Source organism: Periplaneta americana, chromosome 3, assembly GCF_040183065.1.
Source record: "Periplaneta americana isolate PAMFEO1 chromosome 3, P.americana_PAMFEO1_priV1, whole genome shotgun sequence".
NCBI classification, from domain to species: domain Eukaryota; kingdom Metazoa; phylum Arthropoda; class Insecta; order Blattodea; family Blattidae; genus Periplaneta; species Periplaneta americana.
Window position 1 is genome coordinate 35,244,427 of NC_091119.1, and position 18,768 is coordinate 35,263,194.

The 18,768-nt window shown below is 33.6% G+C and overlaps 1 protein-coding gene across 2 annotated transcripts in view; it reads left to right on the plus strand.

Moving 5' to 3' along the window:
- Positions 1-6,081, plus strand: part of LOC138695915 (protein FAM110B-like) — a 760,258-nt gene extending 754,177 nt beyond the window's left edge. For both annotated transcript variants that reach the window (XM_069820275.1, XM_069820277.1), the window contains one exon: positions 1,711-6,081. In XM_069820275.1, the coding sequence (XP_069676376.1) occupies positions 1,711-1,948 (238 nt within the window). In that variant the 3' untranslated portion in view covers positions 1,949-6,081. The remainder of the gene's footprint in view (positions 1-1,710) is intronic.
- Positions 6,082-18,768: the final 12,687 nt, after the last annotated feature.

An 18,768-nucleotide genomic window follows, 5' to 3' on the forward strand; every position in this document is an offset into this window, starting at 1 on the left:
AGAACATTGTTAATAGAGTCTATATGTTCGGCATAATATTCAACTGCTTCTAGCCATGTACCCCATCTAGTTAAAATTGGCTTTGGTGGCAATGGAATTTCAGGGTACATTTCTTTCAACACGTTAACTCTACTGGGAGCTTTGAGAAATACTTTTTTCACTGATGAAATCAACAAATCTACTTTAGGGAAATTGTCTCTGACCACTTCTGCCACACGATGAAATGCATGCGCCACACAAGTAAAATGAGTCAATTTAGGATATACAACAGATAATGCTTGTCCAGCTTTGACCATATAAGGGGCAGCATCGCTAATAAAGAATAACACATTATCGTACATAATACCCTTTGGCCACAGGATACCCATAGCTTCGTTGAACAGTTTAACTATAGTTTTGTTATTGCACTTTTCTAGAACATCACAATGTAAAAGAATTCGTTCAGAATATTGTTCACTTAACAAACCGATAACTACATTACCAACAAGTCTACCTTCTTTGTCGGGAGTCTCATCAATGGAAACCCAAATTGAACTATCTTTAATTTCATCTCTTATCTTCTGTATTGTCTCATCGTAGATGGATGGAGCATACGTCTTCCTAAGTGTTGACTCATCCGGGATTGTATGTTGAGTATATTTTTCAAGGAATTCCCTGAAGACCTTATTCTTTAGTTTGTAGAGAGGAATATCAGCAGAGATGAGAGAACGGCACAGGTCGATGTTAAACTCAGATCTTACATTCGATGTTGTTGGTTGTGTTAAAAACAATTGTCTCTGCTTGGAATTTAGTTGTTTGTTGGCCTGATGTTTACTAGTTGTAATGTGTTGTTGCACCAGGAACTTTTGTGTAGATGATACTGCACACTGACACAAATTACAAAATAATATTTTATTGTCAGTTGATAAACCATCTTCTTTAAATTCTGAAATGTAACTTGTTAGTTTTGATTTTAAATTGACTGAATGACGTACTTTTGGCATATTTACCGTCTTTATAGTATGATTTACAAAACTGAACCTATGTGTACTCTGACTGGCATTTAACTGTTGAGCTGCACAACTGAAGTCTGTTAAAAATTTTAAATTAAATTAATACAGTTTTGTAACTTACTTTCCCATTGTTGATAGGACTGCTAATTTTCAAATAACTCTGATGTTAAAGGGATTACTGAACATGTGTTTAAATCTCTATTGTTGAAATGTATTTTTAAAAGTTAATGGAATTTTGTTTTGTTTTATTGTTAAACCTAATATAATATGGACTGTTTTATATGAAATATGGAAAATATATGGAAATTAACGAAAATATGTACTAAACTCTAAAATATGGAAAAATATGGAAAATAAAAGTAGGATTTTTCAACCCTACACATTGTGAAACATAAAGATAATGCAAAATATAAATTATATTAGCTTTATAAGTAAATATGTATTTACATATAAATCCTTTCCCTGATTATTATTATTATTATTATTATTATTATTATTATTGCCATCATTATTGTCATTATTATTATTATTGCCATCATTATTGTCATTATTATTATTGTTATTACTATTATTGTCGTCATTATTATTATTATTATTATTATTATTATTACTATTATTATCTTTATTATTATTATTATTATTATTATTCTGGTGGTAATGATGGTAAAGGAGTTTTTTTGTGTGAGAATATCTCTTGACTCACTCTGTGTTCCTGCAGGTCTCTGTCTGCCCCGGCCTCTGGCTCCTCGTCCCCTGTGTTCTTTGAGAGTGTGAGCTCTGTGGATTCTGGAACGAGTCCGTGGGGCGTTGTGGGGGGCACCGGACCTGGGAGCGGCGGCTCCGGCAACATCCAGAGGCCCACGGAGCAGTTGTCCATCGTGGAGCGCAACGCACGCATCATCAAGTGGCTGTGTAACTGCCGGAAGGCCCACCTGGCAGCCAGGAAGTCCAGCTGACTTGTGCAGGGGTAACCGGGCCTCAGGAAACGTGGAATACAGCCTTCTCACTGAAGCTGGCTAACCAGTAACTGGACTTACGCAAGCATAGCTGCTTGCATGAAGCGAATTAGCTGCCAGCAGCATTATTTTATTATTACCAGGCTAGTAAGTTCACTGTATAAACTATAGCTCCAATAGGAATATCATTACAGTTTGTTAGGAGGGCATTATGTCATTCTTTTATGTACATGCTGTGCTCAGAATGAATGATGCCTGAGATTCTCTTGAAGTTGAGGTATGAGAACTTTCTTGGTCCTTGGGTATAATTTGTAAAAATAAGATAGTAATTTTTCATGTTAAAAAGTTTCTTCTTCCTCTTCATTCAAATGGTTTTTAATTGGTTATTTTACGATGCTTTATCAAGTTCTATGGTTATCTAGCTTCTGAATGAGACGTGGTGATAATGCCAGTGAGATGAGTCCAGGGTTAGCACCGAAAGTTATCCAGCATTTGCTTGCATTTCCCTATTTCATTGTAACAACAGACGCCACCTGGCCCTCATTTCATCTATCATCTGCAGTTGTTAAAAATTGGCTGGGGTAAAGTCTTCAGGGTAGTGGGGGGGATAGTGTAGGTTTCAGGAAGGGCTTGGGGTTCTCAGGCCTGGTGCTTAATCAAGTACTCATCTGAAGATGAGATCTCACTCTTTCAGGGCTGATGTAGGATGGCTTACCTGTTAGCATCTGATTCTGATCCTTGCAGTATGCTTCTTGTGGAAGAAGATCCATTGGTCACCCGGCTAAGAGATGGACTGATGTGAGACCTTGACTGTAACAGACCTCCTGGTCTAATAATAATAATAATAATAATAATGGTTTATTTAACATGGCAGAGTTAAGGCCATACAACATTCTCTAACACTCAACCAGGAGTAAAACTACGATATAAAAAAACATTACAAATACATGTTTTGGATTATGGTTTTTTTTGTTTTACTTGGTTTTTTTAACGACGCTATATCAACTACGAGTAGGCTTTGCCAACGTCCCATATTTTCTGGGAGAGTCCCGATTTTGACCATTGCATCCTGCATCTCACTCTTTCAGGGCTGAAGTAGGATGGCTTACCTGTCAGCATCTGATTCTGATCCTTGCAGTATGCTTCTCGTGGAAGATCTGTTGGTCGCCCTGCTAAGAGATGGACTGATGTGAGACAGTGACTGTAACAGACCTCTTGGTATAATAATAATAATAATAATAATAATAATAATAATAATAATAATAATAATAATAATTTATTTAACATGGCAAAGTTAAGGCCATACAACATTCTCTAACACTCAACCAGGAGTAAAACTGCGATATAAAAAACACTACAAATACATGTTTTGGATTATGATGTTTTTGTTTTACTTGGTTTTTTAATGACGCTATATCAACTACGAGTAGGCTTGCCAACATCCCGTATTTTCTGGGAAAGTCCCGATTTTGACCATTGCATCCTGCATCCCGAAATAATTTGCACATGCATCAAAATGTCCTGATTTCAAGGCATATTAGACATTTACAGCTGATTTTCATTCCTATCATATTTTTTTTATTTAGTCCGGATCACACAGTCTCGTACAGGCATGCTTCCAATATGTGACGAAATGGAGAAATGACTCTAGTACGAATTTTCAAGGCAGAAATTTAACTCTCGATGTGTCAATAGAGTGACGGGTGCAATGATCATAATCACAATTTAGAGAAGGTTCGACCACAGCCTATAGTGTACTTACTGACTCATCTATCCTCTCTGAGTTCATCTTACGCACTTTGACTTTAGTTTACGCCATTCAGTATTATGTCCACTTTGTTATACTTGATGCGTCATTCATTGGTTTGGCGGAAAAATGAAAAAGAAAAGACAAATTTTTACGACCACTTCTCCAATAGATACAGATATCAACAAGGACAACAACAAAGACTTGTAAAATACCGTAGCCCCTCAAGTGTGATAAGACTTGATAGCTTGGTGATAAATCACGTAAACGTCTCTGTGTTTTCCGAGAACAATGACAGAAACTTTTTGTGTGGCAGGTTAGGTTAGTTCTGGTTACGTTAAGTTAGGTTATTAATTAAATAAAAATGATGGGTTTCTAGTTTCCAGCGAGTTAACATTTCTTTTTCACTACTATTTTCAACTTTTGTGGTCATTTTGGTAAGTTTTTGTATTTTTTTTACATATGAAATTATATATTGTTATAAAAGTACTATTGTTGAATATGTGAATTGATAGATGGAAATAATTAGTGCAATAAAATTGTTAGTAATGTTTGTGTCCCTAATTTTTACTTATGAAAGTTGGCAAGCCTAAGTACGAGGTTATTTAGTGTTGATGGGAATGATAATAACGAGATGATATTCGGAGAGATGAGACAGAGGATTCGCCATAGATTACCTGACATTTGCTTTATGGTTGAGGAAAACCTCGAAAAACACCCAAACAGGTAATCATCCCAAACGGGATTCGAACTTGTGCCCAAGCGCATCTCCGGTTTGGCAGGCAAATGCCTTAGCCGACTGAGCTGTGCCGCTGACTTGGATGATGATGATGACGATGACGACGACTATTATTATTATTATTATTATTATTATTATTATTATTATTATTATTATTATTACTACTGTAGGGAACAGAAATTCTTGACAGTAGAAAGTAGTCTGCGAACTTCAGGCACATTTGAAGACTGGACATAAAAATGACCGTGTCATTATCTTTGAAAATTAGTTTTTTCAGAAAAGAGTCTATGTCCCTGGCTCAATCCAATAAGAAAAAGATAAGTCCCATTACAATTCTATTAAGAACCTAGCTTCTTGCATAAATGTGCAAAATGTATGATACTATATAACTAGTTGCATAAGGAAGCCCAGTTTCTTGGACTATTCTTTTTGGCACATACAGTTTTTTTATGTCCACTCTTCATTTCTTCATGAACATTTTTTCTTTGCTTTTTTTTATTGGTACTTACTCGTCATAGGGCTGAAGTAAGACTGATGAAAGGGGTGGCAAGTCATTTCCCATTCTACTGGCATTTCCACCTAAATAAACAAATGACAGTTTGTCTCAAAACAAAAATTAAAATACCGTCCACACCTGTGGAGTAATGGTTAGCGTGTCTGGCCGCGAAACCAAGTGGCCCAGATTCCATTGCCAATCGGAGCAAATTATCTGGTTGAGGTTTTTTCCGGGGTTTTCCTCAACCCAATGTAAGCAAATGCTGGGTAACTATCGGTGCTGGACCCCAGACTCATTTCATTGGCATTGTCACGTTCATCTCATTCAGACGCTAAATAACCTAAGATGTTGATACGTCGTAAAATAACCTACTAAAAAAAATTAAAATACCGTTATTTTGTTGGGACTGTGCTATAGATTACGAATAATTCCCTGGAGACAGTAGTGTGAGAGGTAAAGCAATTGTTACTTATCAACAGGGTTGCCAGGTTTCCCGTATTTTACCCACATTTTCGCCCGTCTCTCGTCTCACGTATTTTTACAATATTTTCTCCCGTAATTTATTTATTTATAAATGGCAAATATAAATAGTGCTATGATGCTATGAAACTTATTCTAATTACATATTTTAAGTGCAATCTACAATGACAAATTCTTATTAATTTTCAATCTGTTTTTTAAGGGAAATTTCAAATGTAAATGTTTCTAAATGAATACAAAGCAAATTGTAAGTATTAATATTGCTATGAGATTCAATTTAAATTACTTTTACGTACAGTTATACTGTATATAACATGCTCTTGAAGGTAAAACATGTCGATATCTCGTTGGAACTATTTTGGCAATTATTTTCAAAATCTCCTGTATTTTCAGTTTGAAAACCTGGCAACCCTACATATCAATATGTCAGTTACGCCAATACCGAATTTTACTCACTTCCTGACATGTACATTTGTTTTATACGGAATGTCCTTTCCTATTGGTATCAGGATTTCTGGCGTTTCTTAGTGTGTTGTTATCCTTCGATTCTGCAATGTGTCTTTCTTTTACGATTTTTGTTTAGTTATTTTTCTGCACTTGTAATAAACATTTTAACTTACTCTTCCACTATTTTACTGCACTTACTTAAGGCTGGTTCACAATAAACTAGGAACGGAAACAACAACAACAACGAGAATGGAAATAATGTTAAAATAAATGTATTTAAATGTGCGCATTCACAATAGTTAATTGTGAATGCTCACATTTAAATACTCATACATTTATTTTAACAATATTTCCGTTCTCATTATCGTTGTTGTTTCCGTACTCGGTTTATTGTGAACCAGCCTTTAGATCTGTATTCTCTGGCAACCAAGTTTTGGAACACCCAGAAACTTCAAAAGGACTGTAATTCCATTTTGTTGAAATTTAAATTTTGATTTTGTGTGGGTTAGATCCCTATTCTGGAATGACAACTCATATGAACTCGAAAATTCTCATACCTCAATTTTAGTGGAAAAAATGACATAAGACACTCCTGAACAAATGTAAGGGCTAGCCGTTTTAATATAAATGGACAATACAATTTTTAAATCTCTGATAATCACCTTATCGTGTCCCAGAACATTCCTCCCCACATGATAAAGAGTCAATCCTCCAAGTGTTGTATGTTAGAATTTCTCAACTAGGATCACGTATGTTAAGAAGTGGCACGTTATTGTACACGTGCACTCAGCTCATCTTTCCAATTCCCTAGTCCAACAGCTGCTCAACGAGAGCAACACCATTTTGTATAGACTTGAAGCTATGTGTATTATGGTGCATTATGTAGAATCGGTATGATTGCATATTTAAGTGAAGAGATACATTCATTGCACACTAAATGCAAACTAATTATTTTAATATGAATGAAGAACATTTAATCATTAAAATATTTATTCATGGCATGTAAATGAGTGTCACCACGTTGTGTATTTGTGGATGTACTGTTTTATGTCTTTGTGCCAGTGGAGTAGTGTAACGGGTTGAAGAAGAAGTAGTACCTGATGTTGGAGATATTATTCATTTCTAAAACTCTTTTCCCAGATAAAATATTTAATTTTACTCATTAGTATTGTGCCTAGGTATAGTTCGCGCAACCATTTTTACTTGTTAAAAGAAATTTTTGATTCAGATTTGGAAAATAATTCCCTACCAGAGTAGTGCAACAACAGATTATATAAAGGGTGCAGCAAAACATCCTCCCTAATTTAAAGTTTCAATAAAGGACAGATGGATCAAAATAAGGAAACTGTATTAATATGAACTGTATTTAAACAGTGGGAAATTTAGGTTTACATGCATTGCCATAGCGATATCAAATGACATGCGCAAAACAACAAGAATTGAATAAGACATTGAATACACGGAATTGACATTCAATTTGTGCAATTTGTAATCTGTAACGAATTCCAACTGTGCCGTGGATAGGTGAAGAATGTGCTTACGCTGTGGTATCGTTTCTGGTAAGTGGTAATTCCATTGTCGCTGCTCAGATGTTTCCCGGATGCTTAATTTCTTCACGTGGCGACGTCCCCTGGCCAGCACGATCACCAGACATTACACCATGCGATTTTTTTCTATGGGGGCATCTTAAGGCTGAAGTGTTCAGCCGAGGACTTTGCCAGACCTAAGAAATGCAATACAGGTCTTATTCCTCAAGAAATGCTAGTTAGAGTGATGCAGAATTTCCGAAGTCGCATTCAACAATGCATTGATAGTGAAGGACACCACTTGAGAGACACATTATTCAAAAAATGAAAAATTCCCACTGTTAAGATACCATTCATATTGGTAATGTTTCCTTATTTTGATCCATCTGTTTTTTACTTAAACTTTAAATTAGGGAGGATGTTTTGCCGCACCCTCTATTATAGTTAATATTACCTGTGTAAAACTATCTGAACCACATCACACAACTACATGTTCCGTCTGGCACTCTGTATGATTTCTCTGGAGTTTCGAACAATGCACAAAGACTTTCATGATGTTAAGTGTGATAATTTTTTCCTTTCTTGCACTGTGTCATAGTTGTAGAGACATCATTCTACTATTAGAACAAACATGTCAGCTTCGTCATTAGAAAAGACAAGAAACTGGGAAACTGTCTGAAGATTAGGCCCTTAACCTCGGAAGGAATATTTGAGCAGTTGAAAAAAATTTGTTTTCACCTGAGTAAGATAGTATACAGGGTGAAAGTGAAATAACTTTGCAGATTGAAAGGGATGATAGGGTACACGTAAATTAATAGAACACCTATATTATGTTTTGTGATTAAATGCACGGTTAATTAGAAAATTAAGTTTGAATTTTCAGCAGTCTGGCAACATTGCCGCTAACACAGTTTACTCATGATACAGAGTATCACGTTAAGTTGCTGAAGTCGTTTATTGCTTTTCACCAGTTACGGTGTATCCTAAGTGAAACAGCATCTTTTATGATTTTTTACTTGAAATTCACATTTTTATTATGCTCATAATGTCAGATATCATATTTCAATAAATATTTTTGTCACATGTTTACATAGTCTCCTTCTCTGAGCAATGATGCCAATAAAACGACGATGTTCAAATTCTAAATTCAGTTATATTTGGCTGTGCTGTCTGCCTTTTCAAATGTTAGTACCAGTACTTTAACAAACGTGTGTTTTTTTTTGTGAAACCACAAGTATTTTGTTTTAATACCGGTACTTCTAAAATGTCTAGGAAAAAGGATAATTTTGGAAGTTTCAATCAGGCTTAAAAAATCAGGAAAAAAGGAAAGAAAATGTTGTCAGAAAAATGCTTTCAAAATATTTTTAATAATTTGCTTTTCCTGGCTGTGGAGCTGGATGTTTCTACATGTCACAGTACAAAAAGAAAAAAATTGCACCAAACTGTACTCTTGAATAATTTCAAGGAAAAATTGTTCTGGAGCCAGATATCAATCCCGGGACTCTTCGCTTAGCGCGCGAATCCTCTACCGACTGAGCTACCCCAGGAACTATACACGACACCATCACAATTTTTCCTTTTATATCCACACAACTCAAATGAGCTGACAAAACGCCAGAACTCAACTATGAATGCACACAATACTGTGTGACTTAAATTGTGGCTTTCTGTTAACGCACCTCCAGTAACGAATGTATTATGCAAATCTGGCTTTCAGGTAGTAGCTCCCTGTAAAGCAGGTTAGAATAATTTCAAGGAAAAATTGTTCCGGAGCAGGGTATCGATCCCGGGACCCTTTGCTTAGCGCGCGAATACTTTACCGACTGAGCTACCCCAGGAACTATACACGACACCATCACAATTTTTCCTTTTATATCCACACAACTCAAATGAGCTGACAAGACGCCAGAACTCAACTACGGTAATGAACTCAGCCGTAAATGGTATGAAATGGAAGAAGTAGTAGTCATCTGTCGCTGATAAAGAATATACTTTGTGTGGTGTGATTTGGAGTGATAAATTCATGTTATTTGAATCTGGTGGCCCAGAAACTAAGGTCATCTGTTAAGAATGGTTGCGGGAACAATATTTTGGTGAGATATTGCTATAGCATATCATGTTTAAATCTTTTTTTTAGACTTAATGACAGCTTACACCCTGCAACTGAGTAGTTCAGAACAGTGATATCTTAACTTTCTCGTGTATGGGCCTTGCCTGCGAGTGGAGAAGTACTTCTGAAATGGAAGCTTCGAAAGAAAAAGTGAGAGAGATGATGCAAAAAAAAATAATGTGGGTTCAATGTCTAAAACAAGTCAGACTTATTTTTTAATCTAGGTTAGTGGTCTAGTGGTTGCCATTTCTGTCATTGAGTCTGAAGTTTGTGAGTTCAAATCCAAGCACAAGTGATGGATTTTTAAGGACATTTAAAAATTCTTAGCATGATTTTCTTCAGAAGGAAAGAAAAGCGAAATGTTTCAGCCACGGAAAAGAACTCTTTCTTGAATGAGAGAGCTTCAGAAAACAGTCTTGTTTCCTATGCAAAGTAAAACTCTGTCAGTTGTAATGAATTCTGCTTTACTAGTGCTCCCATCTCCAGGGTGACCAGACGTCCTGGTTTTGGAGGACATGTCTTCCTTTTTGGCCTGTCCTCCTGGCATTTTAAAAACTGGAAAAATGTCCTACATTTTTTAAAGCATAACTTGAATATTCAATTTCTAATTCGTATTCATTATTTAAGGAAATCTTTACAGTAGAAGAATTTTCTTGCTTTCAATGAATGCAGTTCAGGAATGTTACTTCACTCCCCCATTTGATGAATTGTATCCTTTTTTAACATAGAATGAAAAAGAAAAGCATTGAGGTGATGTTAAGTTGTATGATCAGTATTAAGGACTTAGGCCTAAAGTACTCAACTACACTTTATTTTTTTTATGATTTTTCTCCATGTTCAGTTTTATAGCATTTTAGAACACTAATGTTAATAAAAAAATGCACTTGAATTGAGATATTTTTATCATTCTTGCACCAAAATGAAGCTGATTAACGTAGCTAAGTGCCAAACTACAAACAGTGTCCTACTGCTTAAGAAAGTTAATTTAAAACTCCAAGATCTTAAATTTTTATTTTTATGTTTGAAATTTTCAAAAAATAAAATGACATTTTTCCTTAATGAGATAAGATAGGGAAAAACTATCTTCAAGATGAATTTAAATACTATTATAGTCACAATCATGCCATGGTATGAAAGAAAAATTTCACAACCTCGAGCGGGAATCGAACCTGCGACTTCCTGTTCTCCCATCAGGCGCTCAACCACTGAGCTATCGAGTTTGTCTCATGCCAAAGGCTTGGAATTATCCTTTTCATACTGGCGACTCTGTTATAGAGTACTGCCCATAGCGTCTGATCTAGTCAGCACTGCTTATGGGTTGAAAGAAACTTTACAAATGTAATCTTCATCTCCAAACATTGTTTTGTTTTGACATAAAAACTGTGGGCCAAGGACTAAAACAACCAAATTTCAGTTTTTGTTTTAAAAAGTTGCCCCTCCCCTGCACTCCCAAAAATATTTGAGGGGTTTATTTTGTGTGAAAATCCTTAATTATGTGTCAAGTAATCGAGGAAAAAAGAGTTTTTAAAGTATGGATAAAAACTGAAAATTTTTCTCTGAAGGGTACCGGTACCTGAAATCATTTATAAGTGCACAGAGCGACAATGTCTTCTTTGGGGGGGGGGGGGGAATGAATCTTGAACGTAAGAATAAGGACTATTATTCTAGCTTTTGAAAATTTGTGATATACTCTATACCAGTATATATATTTTTTTTATTGCTTAGTTCCAATTCAAGTGTAGAAAGAGTGTTTTCACTGATGGGGCTACAATGGTCAGGCGAATGAAATAGATTGTTACCCACTTCTCTGAAGGAAATATACGTCTTGTACAGTACAACTTTAAAAATATGAAATGTTCAGATTTTCATAATTAAAACAACCCAGTTCTTCTTAAACAAATTTCATCAAATGAAAAATATTTAACCCAAGACATGGAATGAAAAGCAAAATAAAGCGGTGTAATTTTTTATGAAATGGGGTATGATTTGTAAAAAATAAAACACAGGAAACGGTTCTTAGAATTCTCATTTGTATGCTTCATTTACTATTAAACTTACTACTTAATACTTTGGAAAATTCTATGAAGATAAACATGTACCGTAATTAATCCTCATAACTAGCATAATATTTTAATAAGTTTTTTTTTATTTTTTTTTAATTTACATATATATTGTCATAATAACATCATAAAGGAAAAATACTCCTTAGGTAACATTTTAAATGCGCAAAATAGTGTCATTACATGAGGACTCCGTAAAATTGTCCATTTCCTCCATTTTGGTGAAATGTCCTCCATTTTCAGTCGTTTTGTCCTCCATATTCAGTCACTTTGTCCTCCATTTCATTTTTTTCATCTGATCACCCTGCCCATCCCAGAAATAAAATCGAACTCTAATTGAGTAAGTGTGTCCAGGAAAATCTTAGTCACTACCATGTAGAGATTAATTTTTGTCCTACAAAATTATCTGTGATGGTTACCATTTGTTATTAAGGAAAAGGCCACTAAGGGAAAAGAACTGAAGGAGAAAGAATCGATCCAGTGCAGTGGGTTGAACTTCGGCGTAGTTCAGTGGTTAGAGCGCCCAATGCGAGACCCAGGTTCGATCCTTGGCACAGGAGCGAATTTTTCTCCATTAGTAACAAATGGTTAGTCACTATTGTTCATAGAGGTGTGAAAATTAATTTTTTTTCAAGCCTTGATAGTTTATTATTACATCTACATAATTGAATAATTAGAACCTACGCATTATTAGTAATTTAATTTCAGCTGATAAATTTATATATTATATGACTTTCACATATTAAATTCTATCGTACATGGTTAACATGTTTCGACCTGATATTGGTCTTCTGTGACGAAGCTCATAGCACATATTTTAAATGTTTTTACTTTGTATTTTTAACTTTAACTTTTAACCTTTTGATGAAAGAGTAATGGAACGGAGAAAAATTCTCTCCGGCGCTGGGATTTGAACCCGGGTTTTATTGATATTTGATATTCACTATGTTCATGCACATTGAAAATGAGGTTAAAATATTGGATAATGTAAGAATGTATCTGATTATGTTGCAGGCGCGATGAAAACATTAATACAAAAGCAAAATATGTAATATAAAGGAACCATTCCTTAAATATTGTATGATAAGTCATTGACTGAAAATATTAAAACCATTTAATTGAATTCACTGCGGCTTATCAAAAAAAAATCCTCAAAATGAATTGTAAAAAAAATGATAAATTTAATTTGAAACATTAGAAATCAACCAACAAACCATGTATCTTAATAAATTTGTAAATGAAGGTCCCAAACAATACTTGGACAGCATGATGCATAAGAATGCTTAAAGTATAATTGTAGATATGTGTTGTGAAGTTATAGTTTGCTATGAACTTACCGTGCTTACTGAAACTTTATGGCAGATCACAGAGACATAAGTATCACTGTTCTGTAGTTCTACTTTGCTACAGTTCTTTCTCATGAAGCAAGATAAGTTCAATACAGGTTCATTTTAAATTTTATTCATGTGAAAAATATTTATTTTTATAAAAATTGGCGACTTCTCTATTTAATCTCTATAGAATCCCACATCACGTACCTTTTCAGTCAGAGATCATACATAGATGGCAATAAGAACGTAATTAAATTATAAAATCCATTAAGATTCTGAAATAGATGTGGCCAGGAAAATCTTTCAAGACTTCCATCGCATATAATAATAGTTGTAGTCAAAGTAGTAGCATGCTGATATCATAGAACTGCTTAGTTTAGAACAACATTCAAGGCATGTTATATAGAACTTTTCATAACTACTACAAAATAAAATTTTAAAGACAGTAGAATAAGTGAGAATTTTAAGATAAGTTATATTTAAATGTACTCGATATTTATGCAAGAAAAGCATTCCGCCATCATATGTTTAGAAGATATTAATAATAAAAAATTACACTACTAGTACAGTGAACATTATATACAGAACCTATCTGCGTTAGTGTCATATTGGTCTATATAAATTATTTGTCTTTACTAAATGCAGCCAAAGAAGTCGAATTGATCTCGACAAGTTACATTAATAAGGAGCAGTATTAAGACAATAGAAAATTATGGGAAATATATTAGCATAGAGGATTCTTTTACCTTACTTTCTAATAAGATCAAATATGAAGTCAGTGTATAATACTAGTAAAAGCGCATACTTTTGAAGTACTTCTTGAAGATAAACACAAATATATGTATGAATAACATTTGTATCTTAAACGGGATATTTACTTGTGTTCTTATAAATTTTGGTATATTAATTTCATGCTCATGTAACAGTGTTTAAGTTTTCCGTAACTACTATTGGAAAATTATGCAGATAATTTTTCCTAAACTGAAGTAATTTAGCTACCAACAATAATTGTGAATCATGAGATGACTAAAAGGAAATAATGGTCCCCTAAACCAATAGCTATAGGCCAGTATTAAATCAGTAACTACTTCCGATGAGAAGTGTTACTTTTTTTTTCCACGTCTCATGGAAGAAGCATTGTCCCACGTTCAAATATCCCATTACGATCTCTGAAAATGAGCTCTAATAATAATCTACTGAAACCACCATCTGCTATGCGAGTCAAAGCAGACAGTGTCCTTACAGTAAAATGCCTCATTAGGTTTCCGTATTATGCTGAAATGATCTTCTGCTACACGAAAGCATTGCCATTGTGATCAAATGTCCCATTAAACTCTTAAGAAATAAGGTATAGTTAATACCATACTGAAACCACCTTCCACTATTTGAGCCAACAAATCGATTTTCTTGACCAAGAAATTCTCTATAATGTACTGTTCATTTAATGAAGCAGTTCTCCCCATTACTTCTAGCAATATGTTTCTTAATTTATTACAAAGAAAATACAGTAGAATCCCTCTTATCCGGCACCAAAGGGACCAGGCTAGTTCCAGATACGAGATTTTGCTGGATAATTGAATAAATATTGGTACAGTACCGTATATACAAAAAAAAAAAAGTTCGTATTTCATGGTGCTAAATGTTGAAACTGCAGCCATGTGAACCTTATTTCTCTATCACTTGCTCATAACTGAATAAACATAAAATGTGTGTGGATTTGCATTATTTTAAAACGTCACATAACACGAATAATACACTAATTTTAGGTTCGAATATTTACTGAAAACGAAAGTTCGTGTGAACTTCTTAATGTGGCAACAATGACGGCCCGAATATAATTAAATAAACATAAGAACTGTGTGGATTTTCTTTATTAAAACACATCACACAACACAAATAATACACTAGTTTTAGGTTCGAATATTCACTGAAAATTAAACTTCTTGCGAACTTCCTAATGTGGCCAAACTAACGGCCCAGACTGTGGCAATGTCACAGATATAAACTTTTTTTTTTGACCCAGCCAAAAGTGCCGTTGTTTTGGTATTGCCGGTTATTTGGGTGCCGGATACGAGGGATTTTACTATACTTCATTTGCCATAAGTATACATTCTATCCATATTTATGTGCACTATTGCTCGTATGGACACTACAAAAATAGCAATTGCCAATTCAGATGTCATTGCAGTAAAATAAATGACAATAAAATTACTTAAAGATAGGATTCCTGTCTGACCTCTTGAAAGAGATCATTTCTCCTCTGATATGATATGGTTATGGTATCAATCACGCAGTGGAATCCTGTCCTGTTAAATTCATTTGGAAGTTGTGTGTTATTTATCTGTATTATAAAAGAATGTACAATTACAAATACGATATAATTATATAATTAGGATATAATTATATAGATACCGGTAATGTAGAAATGCATTCTTGGCAGGTGAAGAATTAGTAGTACCATTGTAAGAACTTTCATAATGTTTCTCATATCTTATTTACATTACCGGTACGTGAATAGACAGCAAACATTTAATCAAGGTTAGATTTTTAAAATAAGGAGTTTACATTGCATCATATAGACTTTTTTAAACTGAAAGTTTGTCTTAAAACACATTTTTAAAACGCCAAAAATAAACAGAACATTGATCCATAACTTTCGTATATAAATCAAATAAGAAAACTTACACATGCATACAAGCATTTTTAATATTGTTCACTTCATCATAAATTTCGTGTTCATATTTGACATCACAGTAAACAATAATTAGCACTTATTCTAAGTTTTTAATAAGGAAGATAATAGTTATTATCACTAAATAATAGATTTTATATTGATGAGTCACTGTTATGCATCTATCGAAGATGAATAAGGACTTCGTACCTATTTTGAATTCATCTTTCTTACCAAAATGTGACCCACAGTGCAGAGATTTTTTAGAATTGTTCCATTCAAGAACTTTTTTTCCCAACTTTGCTTTTTTGAGTCTGTTAAGTTAGTAATTTCTCTTGATAATAGCCAATGCTTGCTTCTCATTAATGTAGCATCGTGAAGTTAAGATCTTTATTTATTGCAAAGTTATTGAAAATGCTCAAGCTGGAATGGATATGAGTGCCATACATGCTTGCTATCCGAAATCGTGAAAAATCGCTAAAATTCCAATTTTGAAGACACTAATAAAACGAATTTCGATTCGAAAAATACTTGTATACCGGTAGGTCTACTGTACATATTTCACAATGTATGCATAATACAAGGCATTTGTTGTTTGTTTTTATAGGCCTATTATATTGTTTTTAGAGCAAAACATCTACTCGATTTAACTACGGTACTAGTTAGAAAAATATAACCTATACTAAATTTTACAACTATTTCAAAATGCGAAAATATATTAATTTCTATTGGTACATTACAAAATTATGAATAGCTTAAAGAGCCTTGACTTTTCAATATTATAAAAAATACTTTGCAGGTGTTTGAATTACCATTTCAAGAAGTTACGAATACCAAAATAAGTTATATAAAAAAATCTGACCCTCTTCATGAACTTTCTTCCTCATGCGTAATATAGAGCTTAATCTGTTTAAAATGTATCACCATTTCGCTGAACTAATGTATGACAACCCTAGGATTGAAGAAGTTGTTACCTGTACTTCTCTGGTTGCGTTAGTACAGCCTAAGAAAACTGAAGAAAATAAGCTGTAACTGCATTTTTAGGTACCTACGGAACTAAATATTTAGATATAAGTTCCATGAAACGTGTACATACTATAATTGTTGTAGGCAGGAAAAATAATAAGATTTTTTTCTTAAAATCCACTGTCTAGTTATGACTAATGAGAATAATCAATGTATTACAAGTAAGGGCTTAGAAATCAATGAAAAATCTCAAATCTATATATTTGTTAACAGTTGACACGCTGCTCCACTGGTGTCTGATTTGTGGCCTATTGCATAGCATCGAGTATGTCTGACAAGGTTCACTTGCCTTCTGATTGAGTCAATGTTGCTTAACATTGCTGGTTTCAACACTGCCATTACTGCTGGCCTCAATTTGGACACATAAATAATGATTGTGTATTTTCAATCACACTAAATAGAGTTAATCAATATTTTACATTATTTCTCTTAGTAAATGTAGAGTGGTTTATATCTGTTAAACTGATTATTAATGTGGTTGTGATAATCCCACACATAAAATATAAATTTATGTTATTAGAGATGCTTTTTAATATTGTATTTTCTTCTAAATTCTAGAGAATTATGGTCTGACCACATATTATTTGGACGTGTATAAAATGTAGTTTTTGTAATTTTAAAGAACTGTTTGGGCTTGTAAAGATCTACAAAATGTGTATAGAAACTCTTATGTGATGATTGTGTTGTTAATAGTAATTTTAATGTAATTTTAAGTCTTTGTGAATAGGTTCTTATTATTAAATGTGCTGGCAATTTCATGTGTTCATTCATTGTGTCTGTCCCAATTTTTAAGATTTTTGTGATTATTTTTTAATTAGTATTAAAATATTTTAACATATTAAAAGGGGATAATTTGGAGGATTATTTGTTACAATATAAAACTACAGTAATCGTTTATTTTGTCTAAAAAATTATATTCATTGTGATCTTCTTGCAAATCTTTCTTCGTGTACAATATTGAAAACATTTCTAATACCGGTACATAGACGTGTGCACAAAGGGTGCCAACAGTGTCTGTGAGCCCCTTCAAGAGTTTTCGTCCATTAAATAATAAAAATATAATCCATGTTAAAACAACAATTGGGTGGAGGGATTCCATTTTAATTGGAATGGGAATATTGCAACACTCGCAGATATATGCGTGCATATACACAATGATGTATTGTTTACAGCAATCACCAACACTGAACAAATGGTTATTTCTTCGTAAAGCAGGAAGGAAATTAGTTTTGGCGTAGTGTGGCACACTTACTAAGGATGGTTTCTGTCTTGTGTAGGTATCTTTTATGTTACATCCAGGGCTGGGTATTTATGGAGATCGCGAAAATCGCGACATAACAGATATACAATAGATGTTTACTAATCTTTAGAATTAAGTGATTCTGATTAATAATATTCGGATAAAACAATCGCGACAAATCGTGAAATAGAGTTCTAATAGGGAGTTATTACTGTTGCGTCGTTTTATAGCGAATTTCATATCCTGAGGTTTTTTTTTTTTTCGGATTTTTTTTTTTCACTTGAATTTGTTATATATCCAAGTAGGCTACATTACATGGTATTCCAAGTGTTCTGATTACGTTAGTGAACTCAAAAGACGGAGAATTCAACATTTCACTAATAATTTGGAAGTATTAATTTCAGGGCTGCAATTTTTTTTTTTTTTTTAATGAATGTGTGTTAAATACAGTCTCAATCCAACAAATATTGCCAATTGGCCGTACCTTTACCAGAATCCAACAAACCTTTAATGTTAATTATTTGGAAAGTAATATTCATACTGAGTTAATACTCCAATTCCAAAATAATTGTATTTTCCAAAATTTCCATTAATCTCAGCCAAGAGTACAAATTAATCTCCAATAATCTCTGCCGACACCAATATTAAAAAACACAAATGATGAAATTAATCTCCATAAATACCTGCCCGTGGTTATGCCACGTTATTGTAAATCTTCACCAAAAGTAATTTCCAATATGGTAGTTTGCGAGAATTGAAACAAAAAGTAAAAAAAAAAAAAATCTAAAGTACCAAAATACTCTTATATTCTGCATGATGTGGACACTTGCACCAATAGCTAAATAACAATCCACAAAAGTTGAAACGTAAAGTAAAGAATCTTAAAAAGTACTAAAATATATTAGTCAAAGCAACTTTTACACTTTCATCTATTGGTGTTTTGGATA